Raw genomic sequence first — 24,204 nt, forward strand, 5'->3', positions numbered from 1 at the left:
CTGGGGATTTTAGCAGGAGTGAACACACCAGGAGATAATATACCCACTCCAGGCATGCATATCTTTTTGAACTTCAGAAAACAGGGTAGGGCAACGTTCCTTGTATTGAGAGTAATAATTGGTTGTAATACATATGCTCAAATATTACATTTTTTAATTTCAACAAATTTAGTTCTGAGATAATAATTGTTTATCTTTATCTCGAAATGTAGTGGTAAGGATTCTGATTTAAAATAATGTATTTATTTCTAGAGATGCCAAAGAATAATTAAACACTTTGGGACAGAAGTATGGCAAAAGAGTGACAGTTACTTTATAATCCTCACTCCCCACACTTATCTGTCCAAAGTCTGTATAACGTCTAATCAGGTATGTTAAAGGATTTATGACAAGTTCAAATAAGAGGTGACAAAAGGCCACCCCTGTCTTTTAATGTTCCCTATTACAATACAATCTAATTATCAATAATCTGTCCAAAAGGCTCGGTAGTAAGCCTTAATACCTTTCAAGACATGAATGATTGTAATAATTAGTTTAGTTTTCCCAAACTGTGTGCCGTGGCACCCTGGGGTGCCTTGGGAATCGGACACTTGCATGGGTGCCTAAGCTTGGTGGTCCAGCACCAAATCAAATTATTTATGGTCAATGTCATGTAAATATGTGGACAAACAGAAGCATAAACCTGTCCACCACCACATAACTGACCCTAAGGATGACAGTTAAGTGCAATTGACTTCACTTTACTACTTCACTACATTTTTTTCTGCATTTCTCAATAAAAACTTTTGGCTTAGGGGTGCCGTGAAAACAATGCTGATACTCTAGGGCGCCATGGTTCAAGAAAGCTTGGGAACCACTTTAGCCTATAGACCTGATGAACATCACTGTTTATCAGGGATATAGGGCGATAACTACTAGAAGAGTTAAGGTGGATACACACCAAGCAAATCTTTCTGTCGACCCACAGTCGCACCAACAGAGTGGCTGATCAGGTAAGCTATACACATTAACCGATCGGACGCTCAACGTGTCGGAACTGACATCACAACTGGGCGGGCATTTGAATTTGCCCGCCCAGATGAGATGTCAATCACCGGCGGTCCCTGCAGCTAGTGTATATATCGCCTAGTGTGTACCCAGCTTTAGGGTCTTTACCAGATTTGCGTATGAGAGAAATACTAGCTTCTGAGGCATGCGAGGAGAAAGGCTTTCTTTTTAAAACTTTATTAAAGATGGCTTATAGATATGGAACTAGACTATGCTGGAATGTTTTATTGTTGATGGCAGAAAAAAAAACTTCTGTCCTGGTGCCTTACCATATTTCTGCCTCTCTATAGTATATTTACAGCCATATATCATTTATCTTGCAGTAATCCCCTCACCCGATAAAATGGCTCTAGGCCAATAAAGTGGCAAGACGAGAAGAATGAATTTGGCATTTTGGTCAGTTCAAGGTAACATTTTTGCATAGCATTTGAAACATTTATTTTAAAATGTTTTCTTGCTTCAGTATGTATTATATATACTTTATATACATTGTACATTATTACATTTGTCACTTGAAAAATTAACACTATGAAATGGGAAATCAAAAAAATTGTAAAGTATCATCTGCTAAGGAACTGCATAGGACTTCGCCTGGAAACCCCCCTCCCCAGCCCACATCAAGATGATTACAATAGAAATAGCATATAATACAAATGTGGCATGTTTTTAAGATCCACTCAGTGTCACAAATAAAATTATTAGCACCACCTGTTCATCTTTTAAAATGTGTGAGCCAGTAATGAATACACTTGTGCACCAACTAGTAGATCTGGAAAACATGCACTGTTAAGGCCCCCATACATCAGAAATTGATTGCAGCAATCGTGCAATTTGCAATCGATTGTGTATAAAAATCTTTCCCTTTTCAATCGATTGCAGATCGCAGAATTGCCACAATCGATTGAAAAAAGGAAAGATTTTTATACACAATCGATTGCAAATTGCTGCAATCAATCTCTGATGTATGGGGGCCTTTAGGGATGCACTGATATAGACCATCAATAGGGTCAATTAGTTATACTGTATAATAATACACCGTCCAGTGCATAATCTGTACATCTATGTCCAGGGCAGTGCTAGGTGATTTTGCTGCTCCCCCAGACTCCCGAACTTGCTCAAATGATCTGGAATGGAGCCCCCATGTGAAATAAAAACATACAGCTCAGGCAGGATGGCCCTACTGCAGCATATAATGGCTTGCTGTGATTGCTGGTCCTGTATATGCTGGAATTAGGACACACATGTATGACACATATTATACCTGGTAAGTTCTTATTATGCCCTCTTCATGGGCTGGCCACACTTGCTTTAAAATCAAGCATTTGGAAACCCCCATCTAGAAATCCTGTGCTTGCCTCTGGGACTGAGAATAGTCTTTGATATTTATAGGGTTAAAAAGAACCAGGAAATTGTGAAAAATCAGGACAATCATAACTGTATAAATATATAATCTTTATTTTGTTTAGGTTAATACATAAAATACATATTTGTTACTACATAAAAGCTTACAAAGTTTCAGTGCATATATTCTTTACTCCAGGTGCCTGTGGGGTAACCAATAATCTAGCCACAGCTTCCAGTCACAATAGAGTTTCACGCAAATTCCACAATGATTTACATAGTTGAAATCATTTTGTTATCTATGTAGATGTACAAATAATATATATCACACATATATATGTGTGTGTGTGCTTGTGTGCGTGTCACTTTTTCTCTGTTCACCAAATCACAACCATTTTGTAAGAACCCTGTAGAAAGAGCTAGTGTTAAGGTGCGCACACACGGGACGATTTGCTCCATGAACGAAATCGTCCTGTGTGTCCCCGGCAGGGGTGTGCTCAGTGTTGTTAACAACACTGAGCACAAACACTGAACAAAATCAATAACTGTTTCGTTCGGTGCCGGGCTCCCTCCCTCATCCCCCGAACATGTTCAACCTGACACCATCTTAAGGTTGGACAGGTGGTTCGGGCGATGAACGACAACTACCAACTACAGATGGGAGAGAGCATTGGTAGTTGTCATTCATCGTTTTGGCTCAGAAAGTGAACGATAACGATATTGTTAACAAACATTCGTTCAAAAAATCGTTTTACAGCTTACATACAGTAAAAAAAAAAAATAATAATAAAACAAAGTCCACTTACACCATCAAAAAAGATGGCGCTCTCAGATTTTCTAATAAAAATGATATTCTCTATAGGTAGGTAGATTGATCATGCTGGCTCTGCCGCTGCTATGAGGATCAGAATTGTACTGCAGGACAAAATAGTCATCAAAACCATTCACAGAACATGTGTGTGTGTTAACAATCACTTAAGCATAATTGATGGTACTTCAAAATCGAAAGCCGATATGAACAGGGTCTTGGACCATTTGTATATTATAGTACATTTCAGAAGGTAAGTAACCACTGATTCCAACATCCTACCACATTAAACCATACTACTTTACAGCTGGGAAATTCTAGTCTAGCTTTAAGATGAATTATTTGCAGTTCAGCTGCAATAAAAACTTGTAGAGTATATTGTACAGGGCTTTGGTAGAGTCCATTTATGTATAGTCATTTGCATACAGTTGCATATTAAATGATTGGCATGTTAGTGCATATTATAGGTACTAGGTTTAGTCAGCATATACATGTAACAATTTAATTTCAATAACCAATCATTTGGTTATGTTTCTGTTTCAACAATAGGCATCACAAGACAATCTCACAATAAGGAAAAGCAGCAGTAAACATAGTAACATATCAATGCTGCAGTGTTGAGAGTTTAATTGGGATGATTTATTGTTCATTACAGAGTTTGCTACAGACTTCTTAAGGCAGTAATGCTGATAAAGGTGCTTGCAAATAAATGAAATTGCTTTGAAGTTTAAGACTGCTTGTAAGGCATATGTATAAAGCACTATGCCATCACATAACTAAGGATCCACAAAGCAAGCAATGATGATCTGTGGTCATGGAAATTCCACCCTAATATGTAGAGCATTGACTAATTGTAACAGATTTAATGGTGAATTACTGTACAAAAAATGATCATTGTTTATCAAGGAGGCTTCTAACAACAACATGAAAACATGTCCTGCTATATTTGCCCTACACAACCTTCAACAACTAAACAAGTCATTATAAGGCACTGAAAGGTTTCCCTTATTCTCTGACAATCAAACGTTCCCTTTATATTGCAGACAAAAATCAATTACTGTAATACTCCCTGAGAAGTTATACAAAACATACAACAATCTTTCAACGTGATCTTCATTTACTAAACGTATACAGCTATGATATTCTATCAATAGACATGACATGTGCCAGGGAACGCTCTAATTATGTAGCTAGAAATAGTGGTAATATAGTATTATCGGATACATTAAGTAATAGCTTAGCTTACTTGTGTGACGTGAGGAAGTATTTAAAATCTAGGATCTTATGTGACTTATGTGAGGGAGGTGTTAGGAGCTTGGTAATGCTAGTTATATTTTATAATACAGTCGTGCACCATATACAGATCCTTTCTTTCTTGTTTCTAATGCTGATTTACTTTGTCCTTCAAAATTATTGCATTAATGCAATCCAGAGGGAGCCACTTATAGCCTCATAAATATTACTGTACAAGGCAATTTCGTTCTGTAAAGGCCCCCATACATCAGCAGATGATTGTATAAATAAAAATCTACAATGTTTGGGCTGCACAGATCGCAGATTGCAACCAAAAAGTGATTGGAATTAGTAAATCAGGTTGTTCAACATGTTGGATGCTACAGATGGATTGGGGCTGCAGATTGCTAGTGTATGGAGATGATCAGCAGATTTGTAGACCGTTCCTAGTAAAATTATGGGACTTTCAAGATTGTCAGATCTGTGTTTGCTGCAATCGATCTGCGAATCACTGATAAAGATCTGTAATGTATGGGTGCAGATTGCTAGATTGGTAAATCTTAACATCGGGCAATAAATCTTCAAATTGTTCAATTGTGCTTTTCAGATTGCTGATGTATGGGGGCCTTTATAAGATTACATATACCTTAATTTACTCTAATGTGCTGAAGATTTTGTAGCTTTTACATTAATTGCAACATTATTCCATGTTAATAACCTATGAGTTGGGACCCCAGGATAAGTTTTTGGGGTCCCCACATGGTCAGATATGCAAGATACTATATTAAGAACATTCTATTTTTGGATCCCAGAAAAACAGCAAATTGACACTTGACCCCAGTAAAATAAAAAAAAAATGTGACCCTGCTTTACAGGACTAAACGGTGACTGTGTAACATCATGGAGAATTTAGGAATGAGTAAAATAGAGGAGGAAAAACATTTAAAAAGCAACACTTTTAATTTACTCAATACATTGGGACATATCAGCAACTAAGTGTATTTTATTCTAATAAAGTGCAAGAAACATAAAAGTTAGGAATAAGTGAAGTACTGCAATTGTCTGTAAAGCGAAGAACTGGAAAAAACCAAGGCATAAACTCTGACCCACTTTTTCGATCATATGTTTCAATGCAGTGCTCAGAATTTCTACTTGGAGTTTATTCCACTGGCTTCCAAACAGGCCGAATTCAGGATTAAGCAATGAAATGAAACAAAGTGAATCTGACATCTTTAAAACAGTGTAACATTTCACGAAACAATATTATGCTATATGACACTACAGTGGTTGGGATTCACAAAACACAAGAACATCCTTGAGCAAGGCTGGCATACTGTATGATATGTGGTTAAGGCAGTAAGGCAGTTTATAGTGTAATAGAAGTATGTGGTATATAAAATTAAGTTTATTACAGTATAATGATAAAAAGGTTGGGAGCCTGCCCTGCAGTGATAAAGGCTTAGCCAGCATTGTTGTTTTCACATGTAACCAGAAACAAACAAAAATGATTTATATAAGATTGTAAAATGTTTGTCGTATAAACTTTATACATCAGGGGAAGGAGGCAAGAAAAAAAATTAAATTACAAACAAAAGACCAGTGAAATATTAGTACATATACAAAGCTACTAATAATACTTTAAGGCAACATTTTATTCTATCAGATATGGTTATAAAACAAATAAATTTAAACTGCAAAGACGCACCAATAACTACTTGTGCTCTGGAGAATATATACTGTAGATACTTTCTCATTTTCTACATTGAGATAAACCTTTTGTGATAGTAACCCAAGTCCTACCAATACTGGTTATACCAAGCTAACCTATTATCATTAAGGTTTTGTTACCACCGATATAACTTCAATGTATAATTTGTTGTATATCAACAAATTAAAATCTAAGGACACAGATGATGAATGAGAAAGTGTTCAGATCTAATTTAATTACATGGCCTGTTCTACAATCTGTATATTAAGGTAATGGTTACTTGTAATCACTTTCATCACAAAGCAAAACCATAACTCAGAAGTCCAGCTCTATAACTCTATCACCCTGTGCACATACACTTGGGAGCACCCTGTGCACATCACCATATAGGAGCCTATAATCACAAATAATAACCTGGGCATTTATTTATCATTTGCCCCAAAAACGGAACACTTATCCATTTCATTATTCTGCCTAGCTTGCTATTAACAACAGATCATTTCTAATGTGGGAAAGTCAGGAACACACAGAAAAGTGATACTAGCAATTGGACCTGATACATAAAATACAGAATTCTGCAAGTAATGAACAGGGAGCAAGCACTACTCTATGCATAACCCCTGCAGCCAGACATCATCATGAACAGTGTTGGACTGGGACATGAAGGGCCCACCAGGGGAATGCAGTGGTACGGGTCCATGCTTAAGGGGAGTGGTCTTCCACCAGAGGGGGTGTGGCCAGCAACCACAGATGCTTGGCTAACCATTAGGCAAATCTTGGTGTAGTTTCTACAGAAGGGAACCAAGCCTCCATGCTGATCAGTGGTCCTGCTCCACCAGGTAACTCACCATCTAATAGAGCAACAATCTATAATTTAAGGTCTGGAACCTGACACCTAGAGGTGGTGGGTGGGTGCCCAGGCAGGGGGCCCACCGTGGATTTCCCCTGTACCCCTGTGGGTCAGTCCAACCCTGATCATGAATGTACAGAGCACTTTGCAGATCCTCTGCTGCTTTCCAATCATTGCATATTATTGGCTACACTAAAAGGAAGAGTATATTTCCTGGTCTGAAACCTCTTCTGTCACTGTTACATGTGATACTTTTATTTGTTTCTGCATAACAGAGTAAAATAGCTACTGTAGGTGGTGCACATACAGTAGTAAGCACCAAACAGGTCAATAGACAAGTAAAATGAACATGCACCAACCACTATAAGGGCAGAACTGCTACACAAAGCTGAAAAGTAGTAATTGTTTTCAACAACTGAGAGCGCTAGAACTGTCAGTGCTGTTTTGAGACATTTTATATTATTGTATAGTACATGACCCCATTGTCCGTTCTCAGACAATATGTGTTATGTGTAACAGAGCTGGCTATGCTGTCATGCATTTTAATGGCACAACGATGCTTCTGTGGTCATTGACAACATTTACAGCCCATTCTAACATGTCCAATTCATTTGGCCATTGATAGAACCATGAAATTATTTAGTGTACAAACATGCAGTGGTTTCAGCTAGCCATATCGCCAGTGCAAACCTCACAGGAGTCGCTAGGGTAGGACTTAGGTTACCATCATGTGCTATTTAGGAATGGTTTGATATCCCTTTTACCACAGAAATACAGTAGACTGTAACAAAACACTTTTGGCTCAGTCACTCTATGAACACAATTTAGTTTCTTATATAACACTTGGAAAATTAAGCTTGTCACAACAAAATAGAATACACAGTTCATTAATAATAACAAAATATATATTATAGTTGTATACTTTAAACATTTCAATGATATAACAGATTTATTAGGTACTGTATAATGTTGTGATTCAGTGGCAGAAAAAATAAAGCATGTTTCAATTTGTTATTTAATTGAATATGAACAATGTGTGTTTGTATATGTGTGTGTATATATATATATATATATATATATACATACACACATACATACATATTTACTGTATATCCTATATTGTAACAGCTCCTTCAGCTTTCCATTTTCCATGGATCTATTACGGCTCATTCTCTTTCCATAGGATTCAATGACACTCTGACTATACTCCAATTACCCCTGTAACAAAACTTGCGACAACAGCAATGCAACTGAGTAAAAGGGGAAAATGTGAAGTTACAAATAGACACATGCATCTTGCTGCCAGTAAACATATTCGGTTTTAGATCTTGTATTTCAGAACAAATTAACAGATGTCTGTTACCCGAGATATTAAGATACTTCAGTGCATTCAGTCACGGTTCTGTTTAGTGTCTGTAAATATGGCTGCATTACAAAACAAGCTGTTAGTTGGACCAGCAATAAATAGGTCACTGCCACTTTGGCTACACTGGAGGAGTTGAGTAATGAACCACAGAATTATAATCTGGAGGTGGGCTATGACACACTAGGTTTAGATCCATGGGCAAAAGGACAAGCTCTTCAAGTGTGAGGTCTTCTTCAATTTGGGTAGATGGCTGGTACTTCACACAGTGCCTCTCATTCTCCCCCAACACAGACTCCTTACTTTTGCTTACAGCTTTCATCCTATGAAAAGGAAAAGAACAGTATAAGACATTGAACAAAGCAGGGCCTTTCTTTATTATGCATGCATCAGACAGTTATTTGTGATTGGCTCTTCTCTGCTATTATTTTGTCACAGGGATCAGTCTGAGAAGGCTCTCCCAGCCCAGCCAGAACATTATTTAGGTTTTCAGACAGAAAGATGGGCAGTCAGTGATGGATGTCAGATGTGTATAAGTAACTGAGCTGAACATGAAGCGACTAAAGAGGAGAAAGTAGCTGCCACTTAACTGATTATTTATTCCCCCCAAACCCGGTCAGAAATTGTTGCTTTTTTATTTAATAAAGTTTAGGAAGTATTTTTAAAATATATTTAAATATTTCATTGACAAAAATAAGCCCAGGGGGTATCTCACACCTCCCCATGTCCATAAACTTCCAATTGTAAATGTACCTCCCATGCCCCATTGGTAATAGACTCCCAGTGGTCATAAATCCTATTAACAGTACCTCCACCCATGGCCCCATAGTAGTAAGAGGGGCACTGTTTTTATAACCCAACCACCCCCATGTACAACTAAAGCTCCAGCTTTTTACACCCGCCCCCCTCATTCTCCTCCTCCTCCCATGTGACCAGTGTAAATTTTTTATTACTTTACCCCCCCCTCCAGCAATAAATTAATTTATTTACCCCTATCTCACATTTATACTGTTTGAAATGTTGTAGCAAGTTGGGCAAGTAAAAAAAAAATCATTTTAGGAGGAGAAAGCCTTTAATATTTGGAAGATAATGGGTACATAGCATTTATAGTATAGGTGGCTCTCCATAGGCCCAGTGCCAGATTAATGTCCACATGGGCCTGGAGCTGAAATTTATGAAGGGCCTATTGTATGATGCTGATGGGGGTGTGATAATCGCTGTGGCGGTGTCACTAGTGATGTGGGGGCGTGACCTGTGTGGTGTGGGTGTGGTCTACACAGGTAGTGTGGCATGTGCAGTAGGTGTGGCTAACTCCATGGAGGGCATGTTTAGTGCCTACCTTCAAGTTGCAACAAGAAAAAGTTTAAGGGTTTTTTGTGTAGCGAATATTTTTTTGTATGTGTATACATACATGCAGGGGTGAAGCTAAGATAGATAGTACACACCTTTGGCTAGATAACAGAGTTGACAGCACTGTCAAAACTAAAATGTAAAATCACATTTTTAGTACCGTTATTTTAGGTTGCCAGCGCCTGCTGCATGTATTCTGGGGTATCTACCCAATTCAAATGGAGCATGGAGGCTCAACTATTGCAAAACACAACGGCTAAGTATTGCTGCCTATACATCACAGAGCATTACAGTGACCGCCATATAATGAAGAGAACATCGCAGTGACTGCCACATAATGCAGAGAGCACCACAGTGACCACAATATTATGCAGAGAACATTACAGTTACTGCCATATACTGCAGAGAGTATTTTACAATGACTGGCATATAACACAGAGAGCATCGCAGTGACCACCATATAATACATAGAGTATCGCAGTGACTGTCATATCATACAGAGAACATTACTTTGACCACCAGATAATGTAGAGAGCATCGCTGTGATCACCACATAATACAGAGAGCATTGCAGTAACCATTATACATTGCAGTGACCACCATGTAATGCAGTCACCGTCGTATAATACAGAAAGCATCTTGGTAAACGTCATTCAATACAGAGAGCATTGCAGTGGCTGCCATATAATATAATATAAAGAAAATCGCAGTGACCACAATACAATAGAGTGCATTACAGTGACTGCCATATAAAACAGTATCGCAGTGACTGCTGTATAATATAGAGAACATCAGGTCACACCATATAATGCACCAAGCATCCAAGTGACTGCCATACACAGCTACACACCATGGCCCCTGCAGTGGGATAAATCGAACAACAAGCTGCGGGCAGATCTATCATTACAGGGACAAACGCAGGATTTCTAGAGGGGAGTTTCCACGTCAAGCCACTACAGTGGGCATGACCACCATAAAAGAGTGTGTGGCTATCATTTTAGCTAATAGTAGGCCACATATACATCAAATAAGATACATTAAGATGAGTACTGTACATACTTAAGCAACCCAGCGGCCTACCGGTAGTCCCGCTGACCAAGTGGCCGATTTTATAAGTGATACGCACTTATCAATGAGTAAATCGATGTCTGGAAAGATATCACAACTGGACAGGCATTTAAATTTGCCCATCTAATTGTGATGCCAGTGTTGGCGGTTCCTGAGGCCAGTGTATGGGTGGTCGGTGGGTTAGCTGTACACAAAAGTAGATGTACCTTTGGCTGTGCTGCAGGTCTGACCTGATATGTCTGTGAACAATGTAATTCACAGACATATCGTTTGTACACACCCACGTATGCACTATGAAATATGTAGTTCGCTGAATGACATATCGCATAGTGGGCCCAATTCAGTCCCGCTCGCAAGATGCGTTCGCACGCAGCCGTCAGCAGCTAAAGTATGCAAAACCTGCGATCGCATGGTAAGACATTATTATGCCCACTATGTCTTAGCATGCGATCGCTGACTGTATGTAAGACACTCACTTTCCCTTCGTTACACACGTCATCTCCAGGAAGTGTATGCATTTATCAGTAACATCGAGTACCATCCCACCCGCACGCAGAACTTGTGGTTGCCCCTATCCTACCTCAAGCACTGCAATCGCTGCAGTGTGAAACAGCCAGGTGACGTGTACTATGACACTGCGTCTTAATTATTCACGTCCCTGAAACGCCATTAGAATGCACTGGTACGCCTTTGTTCGCACATCCACACCAGCATTTCATTGACCTACCCCGTCACCACCCAAAAACGGCAAAAATCGGCCAGCTGCGTGCGAACGCAGCCTAGCGAGCAGGTATGAATCAGGCCCAGTGTACCCTTTAGGCAGGAATCAGGCTGTAATGGAGAGTATTTTAATTAAAAATTACATAGATAAAAAGCACTCACTGGATTCTGCCCCAGTAGGTACCACTTCTCCCTGCAACCCCAGGACTGAACAAATACCAGCCAGCAGGCACTGTTTCTGCTCACCTTCTCCCACTCCTCCTTGCACACACACTCATTTTATGGGTCCCTTGAGCTGTTCTTATATTCGGGCACATATGTTCCGCTCCCTCCTGTAATCCTCCCAGCTCCTCTTTGGCTTAGTGCGGGCTCTTCCTTCCTCAGACTCAGAGAGCCCTGTTAAAGGCGTGTCAAGGACTCCACTCACAAATATGTCACTGCCGGGACAAGCCTGTCCCAATCAGCGAGAGCAGAGATAGCACTTTGCCCTGCAGCCTCCTACCTTCACTGCCGGTCCCACTCCCAGACAGGAGGTGCAATTTAGAACAAATCTGGGAACGGAGCTTCGATGGCGTTTTGGGGGCGGAGCTTCAGCCGATTTGGGGGCGGAGCTTCGATCGGCTCATGGGGCTTCATACAGAGGGGGGGGGGCTGGCATTAGGGAGGGGACGTTTGTGTGTGAATGCCTAATGCTTCTGCCCAGGTGGCCGGGAGATTAATGTTTGAGACGGTGACAGGGAAAAAATAAAAATCTTCACAACAGTGTCTGCACTGCAGGGGTTGTTGTGGGCCTATTTTAAAGGGTGGGCTTGGAGCTGTAGCTCCACCCGCCCCATTGGTAATCTGGCCCTGTATACAGCAATATGCAGGGACATCTCTTTAGATATAGAGCAAAGAATTGATGACCTAGGAGTCCTAATGTACATGTGCGGCCATAGACCTGTGCATGCAAAAGCTGTGGGGGACTGAGAGGGAACCAACTTGCAAAATGAAGCCCATAGGTTCTATAGGCAACGCCATGCATTGATGATGTAAACTATCAGACTCAAGCTCCAGAAAGTTACACTTTCCAGTGCTTGCTGCATATGAGCACATCACAGCCCCTTAGAATCCTATGGGACTTGCTGTGCCGCGGGTCCATATGGTTGCAGTAAACCTCTGAAAACTTCAGTAGGTTTAACAAATTTTCCGCTTTGATACATCCCGCCTATACACTCACCACAGTTTTCAGACAATGTCTAAAGTTTTGCTAAAACAGGAAACAACTGGAAAATAATAATGTGTCATTTATTACTGCGGTAACATCACACACAATGCCTATGTGCGTGAATCCATTACACTGCATCTCTATTACCTAGGAAACCAGCAAGCCAATCACAGATATCTAGCTTTCCTCTACAACTGATAGGAGTCAACAGGCTGCATGCTGAACTGATTCAGTTAATTTACACTCTTGGGTCACTTCACTTAGTGAATTACTAAATAATTTGACAATTTGTGCCCCACAGAGTTGTAATATTTTTAATAATTTAATAATAAAATGGTGCCACAAGGACAACATGAAATTATGAAGTTGTCATCCATTTTAGTTTGTGTGCTCAGGTTATCAAGCATTACATATATGACTTTCTCCAAATGTACTTTTGCTCCATTTAAAACTAGCAAACTCCTCTACAACAGAGGCAAAAGATACTGATACAAGCTGGGAGTCAGCACTTCTAAGTGGCTGCTCACATTCATTTAGACTTAGTAGATCTTGTGCAGTGGCATTATTCCCACTAGGATACGTGTTACAAATAAGAGCGGTTCTGTGGAAATCGTGTGTGTAGTCAGGCTTGCCAGGTTTTGCACTACTATCAATATAACTCAAAAAAACATGCTTGTCGAACTCCTATAAAGCTGAGGACCAAATATTCGGTGCCCCCATTAGGCCTATGCAGGGCCAGATTACCAATGGGGCGGGTGGAGCTACAGCTCCAAGCCCACCCTTTAAAATAGGCCCACAACAACCCCTGCAGTGCAGACACTGTTGTGAAGATTTTTATTTTTTCCCTGTCACCGTCTCAAACATTAATCTCCCGGCCACCTGGGCAGAAGCATTAGGCATTCACACACAAACGTCCCCTCCCTAATGCCAGCCCCCCCCCCCCTCTGTATGAAGCCCCATGAGCCGATCGAAGCTCCGCCCCCAAATCGGCTGAAGCTCCGCCCCCAAAACGCCATCGAAGCTCCGTTCCCAGATTTGTTCTAAATTGCACCTCCTGTCTGGGAGTGGGACCGGCAGTGAAGGTAGGAGGCTGCAGGGCAAAGTGCTATCTCTGCTCTCGCTGATTGGGACAGGCTTGTCCCGGCAGTGACATATTTGTGAGTGGAGTCCTTGACACGCCTTTAACAGGGCTCTCTGAGTCTGAGGAAGGAAGAGCCCGCACTAAGCCAAAGAGGAGCTGGGAGGATTACAGGAGGGAGCGGAACATATGTGCCCGAATATAAGAACAGCTCAAGGGACCCATAAAATGAGTGTGTGTGCAAGGAGGAGTGGGAGAAGGTGAGCAGAAACAGTGCCTGCTGGCTGGTATTTGTTCAGTCCTGGGGTTGCAGGGAGAAGTGGTACCTACTGGGGCAGAATCCAGTGAGTGCTTTTTATCTATGTAATTTTTAATTAAAATACTCTCCATTACAGCCTGATTCCTGCCTAAAGGGTACACTGGGCCTGATTCATACCTGCTCGCTAGGCTGCGTTCGCACGCAGCTGGCCGATTTTTGCCGTTTTTGGGTGGTGACGGGGTAGGTCAATGAAATGCTGGTGTGGATGTGCGAACAAAGGCGTACCAGTGCATTCTAATGGCGTTTCAGGGACGTGAATAATTAAGACGCAGTGTCATAGTACACGTCACCTGGCTGTTTCACACTGCAGCGATTGCAGTGCTTGAGGTAGGATAGGGGCAACCACAAGTTCTGCGTGCGGGTGGGATGGTACTCGATGTTACTGATAAATGCATACACTTCCTGGAGATGACGTGTGTAACGAAGGGAAAGTGAGTGTCTTACATACAGTCAGCGATCGCATGCTAAGACATAGTGGGCATAATAATGTCTTACCATGCGATCGCAGGTTTTGCATACTTTAGCTGCTGACGGCTGCGTGCGAACGCATCTTGCGAGCGGGACTGAATTGGGCCCACTATGCGATATGTCATTCAGCGAACTACATATTTCATAGTGCATACGTGGGTGTGTACAAACGATATGTCTGTGAATTACATTGTTCACAGACATATCAGGTCAGACCTGCAGCACAGCCAAAGGTACATCTACTTTTGTGTACAGCTAACCCACCGACCACCCATACACTGGCCTCAGGAACCGCCAACACTGGCATCACAATTAGATGGGCAAATTTAAATGCCTGTCCAGTTGTGATATCTTTCCAGACATCGATTTACTCATTGATAAGTGCGTATCACTTATAAAATCGGCCACTTGGTCAGCGGGACTACCGGTAGGCCGCTGGGTTGCTTAAGTATGTACAGTACTCATCTTAATGTATCTTATTTGATGTATATGTGGCCTACTATTAGCTAAAATGATAGCCACACACTCTTTTATGGTGGTCATGCCCACTGTAGTGGCTTGACGTGGAAACTCCCCTCTAGAAATCCTGCGTTTGTCCCTGTAATGATAGATCTGCCCGCAGCTTGTTGTTCGATTTATCCCACTGCAGGGGCCATGGTGTGTAGCTGTGTATGGCAGTCACTTGGATGCTTGGTGCATTATATGGTGTGACCTGATGTTCTCTATATTATACAGCAGTCACTGCGATACTGTTTTATATGGCAGTCACTGTAATGCACTCTATTGTATTGTGGTCACTGCGATTTTCTTTATATTATATTATATGGCAGCCACTGCAATGCTCTCTGTATTGAATGACGTTTACCAAGATGCTTTCTGTATTATACGACGGTGACTGCATTACATGGTGGTCACTGCAATGTATAATGGTTACTGCAATGCTCTCTGTATTATGTGGTGATCACAGCGATGCTCTCTACATTATCTGGTGGTCAAAGTAATGTTCTCTGTATGATATGACAGTCACTGCGATACTCTATGTATTATATGGTGGTCACTGCGATGCTCTCTGTGTTATATGCCAGTCATTGTAAAATACTCTCTGCAGTATATGGCAGTAACTGTAATGTTCTCTGCATAATATTGTGGTCACTGTGGTGCTCTCTGCATTATGTGGCAGTCACTGCGATGTTCTCTTCATTATATGGCGGTCACTGTAATGCTCTGTGATGTATAGGCAGCAATACTTAGCCGTTGTGTTTTGCAATAGTTGAGCCTCCATGCTCCATTTGAATTGGGTAGATACCCCAGAATACATGCAGCAGGCGCTGGCAACCTAAAATAACGGTACTAAAAATGTGATTTTACATTTTAGTTTTGACAGTGCTGTCAACTCTGTTATCTAGCCAAAGGTGTGTACTATCTATCTTAGCTTCACCCCTGCATGTATGTATACACATACAAAAAAATATTCGCTACACAAAAAACCCTTAAACTTTTTCTTGTTGCAACTTGAAGGTAGGCACTAAACATGCCCTCCATGGAGTTAGCCACACCTACTGCACATGCCACACTACCTGTGTAGACCACACCCACACCACACAGGTCACGCCCCCACATCACTAGTGACACCGCCACAGCGATTATCACACCCCCATCAGCATCATACAATAGGCCCTTCATAAATTTCAGCTCCAGGCCCATGTGGACATTAATCTGGCACTGGCTGTATACCCAGGGACAAACGCAAGATTTCTAGAGAGGGACTTTCCAAATGCTTGAATTTAGAGTGAGTGTGACCAGTCCATGAAGATAGCATAATTAGTACTTAATCTATAATCTGTCTCTGTAAGTAACATAATGTATACAGGATGAGCAATCACCATAAGATGTTAGATGTGTCAGTAGGGCCAGCAGGTCTGAGCTGAAAAGATTAAACATCTCTTAATAAATATTCATACATAAAAGAACCAGTAGATGACAGAACTGATCTCATGTTTTAGCTGTAGGCTGGTAGGTGGGTGTTTCGGGGTGACTGGAATATCCACATGCTTTTGCCTATGATACTGGCATTAAAGAATGCCGGTATGCATGCAAATAGGGGCGTGATGTATTACAATGTGTTTGCGATACATGATACATCCCATCCCATATCTCCTGATGAAGGTGGGATGAACTAAAAGAGAAAAAATATTTTTTTTTTTAAAAACTGTGTGAACCACAATTGTAAAGTGGGAGATTGGAATCCAATCATAGGCTGATTACAAAAAGAACGTGTACACGTTATTGCAAGTTAATTCACTGTGGATGCATCCCTAGATATACGCTTTAGGTGTCATATCGCTTGTGTGCAGCTTGGTGCAACAATACACAATGATGATGATAAACTACACTATCTAATAGCTTCCATATGGTGACTTGTGTATTCAGCCCTCCAGCAAGAAGTATATAAGCCATTATACCGGCTGTCTATTCATGATACTATATTGACACTTCCACTTAGTTGACTGCAATAAAAAAGACTCCAATTTATTATTTTTTTAAAGGACAAAACATCAGTGACAATGGAGCAGGTGATAAAATACTGTATTAAGTATTATCGCTGGAGAATGATATTGTAGCTTGTGATTAGTCTTCCCTGCTCATACTCCCTTCCTCAGTCATTTAAAGTGACTTAATAAAAGGATCAGAATTTTTATAGCCCTGGAAAGGATTAAACCCGGCATTTTACTAACCTTAGGAAATATATCTGCATGGAGCAACCCTCACTGCTCTGGCTAGAGCAGTGGTCAGGGAACAGGGGTAAATTACCCCACATGGGGTAAAAATGAAATGTAATGGACGGACAGCCGGGCATGCATATGAATCATTCTTTAATATAGAATGATTCATATGCATGCCCGGCTCTGCTGCAGGGATGCTCTAAGCCGGACGCCCGCTGAGATGTTATTACCAGTGGGCGCCCGGCTCCTTCCCTGCAGCGCCGCGTTAGCCGGAGGCTGGAATTCTCTTCTGAACTCCAGCTTCCACCTCTCTCCATGTGCACTATGGGAGAGAAGTTATGACGAGCAGCCGGGCAGACAGGACGGCGACAGATGCAGGAGCGGGGATTAAGGTGGTTTTTTTTTTCTACAAGCGGCATTACAGGGGCATTATATGGGGGCACTACTACAGGGGCATAATTATATGGGCACTACTACAGCGGCATTATATGGGGGTACTACTACAGGGGCATTATGTGGGGGCACTACTATATGATTTCCTTCTTTTGAAATCAAGGGGGTAACGTCGGTGTATCTAAATATATTTTGGGGTAAAAGGTAAAAAAGTTCCCTGACCCCTGGGCTAGAGGGAGGAGCACTGCTAGCAAAATATTAGCCGCCAGAGTTAGAGCAGCTTTAAAATAGCAATAAAAGGATAATATAATAAAATGCAAAGCTGGCCTGGACCAAGTTCATATAAATATGCCATTAATTGATTCTCTCTATCTCCTCACTGATGGCTGGTGCTGACATGGTCAGGCTTCTGGGAGAGGTCACGTGGTCTGCTGGCAGCTCCTCCATCCATCTCCTTACTGGTAAGATACACGGAGGAGCCGCCAGTAGATGTGATCTCTCCAGCATCAGCGCTACAGTCAGAGCTTTTTCAGCATAGTGACAATGCTGAAAAAAAGCAATGATCGTAGTGTCGCTGCTGAGAGGTCATGCCTGATAGCGACCCCTCCTGTCAATGTGTTCTGGTGATGGGGGGTTTGGCCTCTCTGCCCGCTGGACGCCCCCGTGGAGCAACGGCACCCTAGGCATTTGCCTATATGGCCTATGTCCATGCTCTGATAAAATAATTAAACATTACTTAGCCGAGTTATTTACCAAATAAATACTGTACTAAGCCTACCTTGCCATGCTAGAGGCCTAACATTAGCTTTTCAGATACATTGTACATATGATAACTACTTTAGTGTTCTCTAAAGGACAAATCCTTCTATTTATTCCTTTCTTAAACACATGAATTCATTAAACTCTCTAGGTGATATCTAAGTGCTGCTATTTTCCTTTGGAAAGCTTGTAATATTTATATACATAATAAAGCAAGATAATAAACTAATACTTTATTTGTCATTCTTTATAACCGATTAGCTCTACAAATTTTGGCATATGGAGTAGTGGTAAATTTCTTGGACATTTCTGCAAAATAATATTTGGGTTCATTTTAGTTGGCTCCCACATCCTCTAACCTGACTTTTGGTTAGTTTGCCAGGCGCAGAAAACAAATACCCCACAAGTCATAAGAACAGCGGGATCTGGCAGGAGAATGACAAATAAAACAGTCCATGATTGAAAACGCAAAGCAATGAGCCACAAGAAGCTTTACTGTCAAGTAGAGAAATTGTCTGAAATATATCCAGGGTAAATGTCTCTGATCTATCCTTATGATGTTGAACTCCTGCGTGATATTGTCTCAACTCTTTCATTTACTTCTCTGCTGTAGCTTTTGGACCTAGTGTGAATACATTTATTTTAGCTTACTGCTTTTACAGTAAACTCTCACAATTTATTCAATTCCATTAATGGCTGCAGTGTTGCATGCTAAGAATGGTGTGTACCACAAAAGCAATTTTCTTTCTTCAATGCAATTAGAGTGCTTCACAACACGGAACAAAATACAGAATCTTTCATAGAATGGAAAGTATAGCTAAAAGAGTAATAGTAACTTAGGGCCTCATTTATTAACAAGTATTTTCACCAAAACGAGTGATAAATGTCACTGTGTATGATAAATGTTGCTCCAGCCAATCAGCTCCCAACTGTAATTTTTCTGACAGTTGGGAGCTGATTGGCTGGAGCACCATTTATCATACACAGTGACATTTATCACTCGTTTTGGTGATAAAACTCGTTAATAAATGGGGGCCTTAGTGATTGCATCTGCCCATCTGCCCTGATTTAGGCAGTACTGTCCGAATTAAGGCAAGAGGAGAAGATATGAGGACTCTATTTTGCCATCTCAATTGGCACCTTTGTCCCACTGCCACTGGTAGGAAGTAGGGAGGTATGTCCATTCACTGGAGCTCTGCATATCACCTGCCTCTACTGTGCGCAACATAGAAGGGGTATTATTGTGGTAAGGGGCAGTGACGTGCGGTGAGGTCAATGGCTGGGGAGGCATACATGGAGATGAGTCTGGAGCCTTTCTCACCCCCTACTCACTGTAATGCTCTGCTCACTACACTAAGCTTCAGTATCCATTGATTTTCCTACCTGCATCACTGTGTCATCTCATGCTGCTGCTGACTGAGTTGCATTCTCTAAACACTGCAGTGCACTTCCTGGTCATGTGACACATCCAAGGTCTCCATCAGTGCTCAAGGCACGCCCCCCATACTCAGGCATGCCACTATTAGCTCTTTTTCTGTGCAGCTTACTGCCTGTGGTGTGACCCCGCCCCCAGCTCTGCAAGCAGTGTCTGACTATACAGGAGCGAGGCTGAGCTGGGTTTGCCTCATCTCTTGCCTCTGCAGTCCCAGGGAGCTCCACAAAGCTGGTGAGTGTTAACTATAAAAATGATTACAATAAACAAAGAATATGTTTATATAAATATCTTCTTTGTATTATGATAAACATTTTTATTAGAGATGAGCGGTTCGGAATTACTCAGATTCACTCAGATATGTTCGGATCTCAAAAACATTATCATATTGGCTATCTGGCTCTAACGTGTTTTGGATATCCAATAAAATAAATCCAAACTAATCCGAACTTCAGCTAATTTGGCGATAAGAACCGAATAAAACAGAACCCGCACACCTATAATTTTTATAACAAATCTAGGAGGCTCTGCTGCTTTCTGTGTTTTTTCGCTGGCACCCGCATTGTCCTTAAACACTATACATCTTTAATACAGTTTTCACACTCCAATGTTTCAGCTCTTTAAATGACTTCACTGATAGCTGCTTGTACGCACACAGTGTAAAGCTGGGTACACATGTAAAGATTTTCTGTCCAACCATCCAACTATTTGATTGGTTAGAATGAAAATCTGGTAACGTATGGGAGTAACTGATGATCAGCAATTTACTCCTAAATGCCAGAAAACAGATGAAAATGGTCGTCAGACAAGTTTGTTAAATGTTTGAACTAAACAATTTGTTCAAACAACAGTTTTTGTCCATTTTCTGGCATTTGGGAGCAAATTGCTGATTGTCATTTGCTTTCATACCTTACCAGATTTTCATTCCAACCAATCAACTAGTTGGCTGGTTGGACAGATAATCTTTACGCGTGTATGCAGCTTAAGTTACCAGGCCTGGTCAAAGGCTGCAGGAAAGGGATTGGAAGATCCCTCTCCTGCGAGAATGCCTCCATAGGTATAAAGTGGTTAATGCCAGCTGAGGCTGGTGTTAATGGTGCCATAGTCCGTAAAGCTATGCATTTTGGCATTTCGTCCATAGGGCTCAGACCATAGTCTACATGGGGAATGCGTTCTGCAGTGCTAACTTGCTTTTTGCTAGAGATTTCTGTGAAATCTGCATTGGCTATTAGGACAAAGCAGTGATACATAAAATTATGCAGAAAATGTTGTTTCTGCATAATCTTATGAAGAGCAGGCTTGGTAAATGTCCCTATGGGATCTGACCACCTGTTGGTGCTAAGATGGCAGCGCAGTTATCAACTTTAATATCTATATTAGCTCATTATATTGTATGTACATTTTTATAACAATTTATGGAGAAACAAAGCACACATGTATTTGTGGTGTATCCAATAGAAACACAGTAATAATTGCTATCACTATCCAGTACACTTACGCATGAGCAATTATTCCAAATGGCCATGACCGAGTTTCTTGTCGCTTGAGATTCTTCATTTCCACTGAGGATAGGACCATCCCACTATCAGATTCACACTCCTATAATAGAAAAATATCCTGTTTGTGTTATTACTACCAAGCAGTTTAAGGCAGCCAATGACTTGCTCATCAGTTGCAGTACTACAAGTCCCAGCAAGTTGTCAGCCTTCCTGAGACTTGTATCTTCATCACAGCAGGATTGCTATAGGTTGCTTACGTCTGCTCTAAAACATCAGCGCTAACTCTGGTGTTAGCATGTTTAAAGCTCACAAAAAAACTCCACCTTAATTTATATGTAATGGTACATACACACAGCCAGATCTGTCAGATGAACGGTTTGAACGATTTTACCAACGATTTGAACGATTGAACGATTTCAGACAGTATTAAAATGAATGGAATCGTCCAAATCTGACTGCAAACACATCAGATGTCAGATATCGTTATCTGACATGCGGGAACGCGCATCGTTCATTGTTGCAGGCTCACATGTCAGATTTTCTTTCAGATATGAACGATTTTTAAAATTGTTATTGTCCCTTTTATTAGAATAAATGTTATTCTCCCTAACTGGTTATTCATTCTTTCATGACTTAATCAAACTGCATTTTTTGGGACACATCACCTGTGTCACAAAGATTGGGGTAATATATATTATATATTACCAGTTATTTATATAGCGCACACATGCAATATTGATAGACTGGCAATGGATTTGGTTTGTAGCAGGGATTTATTTTTAGTGTTTTTTTCTAATTTTATAGATGTTTCTACTTCTTTTCTCTTTTTAACTTTTTTTGTTTTTAACTTTTGATTTTGTACCTTGGGCCACAAGGGTGCAGGAGAGACTTGTCAATTTCTCCTCTGCCTCTTAGAAACGTTAGATCACGAAACAAGGGCTTCTGCATTGTAAAATACAGCACTCCAGAGGCCTATTTATCAAAAGGAGAAATTTCCTTTTTTTCTGATTCAGGGATCCCCTTATTTACCATTCTTAACAGCATACAATGGTCATCACCGGGTATCGCTGGTTGTGGTAATGGTAGGGGTTCCCACTGTATCTTTAGATGGTAGTAGCAGATACAGTGAAGAAAAAAGCTTAATTATTCAAATACAGATTTTTTATTAGTAAAACTGAAATTAAAATAATACAAAAAATATTTATTACTTACATTTTTACTTTTTGAAGACTCTACACCTGGAAGCCCAAGACTAGGCTCTAGGTGCAGTGCATATGTATGGTATGGCAGTGTTGGGTAAGACATGAGAAGGGACCCCGAGTGGCCCGCCAATTCAGTAAGTTACTGCTTACTGCTGCTGGCCAGCATTGCTCAGCTACCCCAGTGATTTATTTCTTATAATAACAAATTGCCTTGAAACTGTTTCTACCGCTGTGAAGAGTGGCAACAAAAAAATAGAACTTTTTGGGGCTATAAAAAGACCCCTTAGATTGAGAACGGTATCCCAGGAACTGAGCCCAGTGGTAGTATGAGAGAGCATAGAAGCAGCAGGTGGCTATCTCTGTGCTGTCAGAATACAGTGAAGTTTGATAGGACACAGAAACCCAGTAAAGGAAGTGAGCAATACATATGCATGGACTTGTTTCTACACTCTACAGGTGGCTATATATTATGGTTGTTTTCTTGAAGCACATCAAAGACTGAGGGGAAAGATAACATAACATAGTTTTATTCTGTGCAGGGATGATAAATTATCAGCCTGTGAGAAGCAGAACTGATATGTCGGCATCAGTGACATCACAGTTACGCCGCAGGTACCCTATAGGTAGGCCTAATTTAGGTCTCACCTCCAGCACCCTGTTTAAGTTCCTGATAACTAATCATTACAATGAGGTGCCGTGTTTAAGTTACTGATAACTAATCATTGCAACATGTTTTTATCCCATATTACAAATATTGTGTGGAAAACTCTGCAGCACTGTCTGAACTTGACCTAATCTAAAGCACTGCTTTTATAGGTTATGGTATAAGCCTATTTGTACATTGACAAGTCACGCACTGTGTAAAGGACTCTAATGTGTGAATGTTTTGGTTACTCCTAATTCCAGATGTTCCTGGTGTCTCCTGAGAGCAGGTTTCAGGGTTCCTGCTGTACATAAACATAAGGTTCTTGGTAGATTCCTGTGTAGTGAAATGATGTGTACTGGATTCTTTTGGACAGAGGGAATGTGCTCACTCCAGTCCTTTTTGCAAAACTGTTTACCTCGTTGAGCACTTTGTCCTTTCCCACTGGCACCTCGTCAAATGTCTTCACACTCAGCGGTCGGTTCTTGTTGTTGTTTCTGAAAATGAGATCGGACACAGGGTGAGCCTGACACCCATGTTCCTTTGATAATCTTCCCAATTCAGCTATGAAAAAGCAGAGTCTTTATAATGTGATGTTTATCTTTTTCCAGTACTGTTCTTACATTTATTAGTAGCAAGTGCAGTCACTGTTTTATGTAAGAACTAGTAATGGAAACGTATGAGTGTAGTTAAGCAAAGCAGTTCTTACTGAAACGGCTTTAGATGCTCTTAGAGATGGCTTCAGATGCTCTTACAGATGGGTTAAGGATCATCATTAATATAAACAGCTGTAAATAGTGCTTACAATGTACTATACTGCACTCTGAGAGGAAATATATAGAGAACTATAATGAGTATTGGATACGTATATGCAATTGATAAATGGAGCACAGTGCTACTACTGTATAAACACCTCATTTGTGGTGTAATAAAAATAAGTACTCTCTAGCTTGTAACAAAAGGCATAAGGCTATCAGTTTAGTGGTGGATTGT

General features: G+C 40.7%; 1 protein-coding gene across 1 annotated transcript in view; it reads right to left on the bottom strand.

Moving 5' to 3' along the window:
* Positions 1-2,513: 2,513 nt before the first annotated feature.
* The window catches only part of LOC148507871 (vascular endothelial growth factor receptor kdr-like), a 299,765-nt gene continuing 278,074 nt past the window's right edge, over positions 2,514-24,204 (bottom strand). Inside the window, exons 28-30 of the mRNA XM_088445571.1 lie at positions 23,630-23,708; positions 21,366-21,466; positions 2,514-8,673 (exon numbers count right to left, since the gene is read on the bottom strand). Of these exons, the coding sequence (XP_088301697.1) occupies positions 8,472-8,673; positions 21,366-21,466; positions 23,630-23,708 (382 nt within the window). The 3' untranslated portion in view covers positions 2,514-8,471. The remainder of the gene's footprint in view (positions 8,674-21,365; positions 21,467-23,629; positions 23,709-24,204) is intronic.

This window comes from Taudactylus pleione, unplaced genomic scaffold (genome assembly GCF_031769625.1).
Source record: "Taudactylus pleione unplaced genomic scaffold, aTauple2 ptg000381l, whole genome shotgun sequence".
NCBI lineage: Eukaryota > Metazoa > Chordata > Amphibia > Anura > Myobatrachidae > Taudactylus > Taudactylus pleione.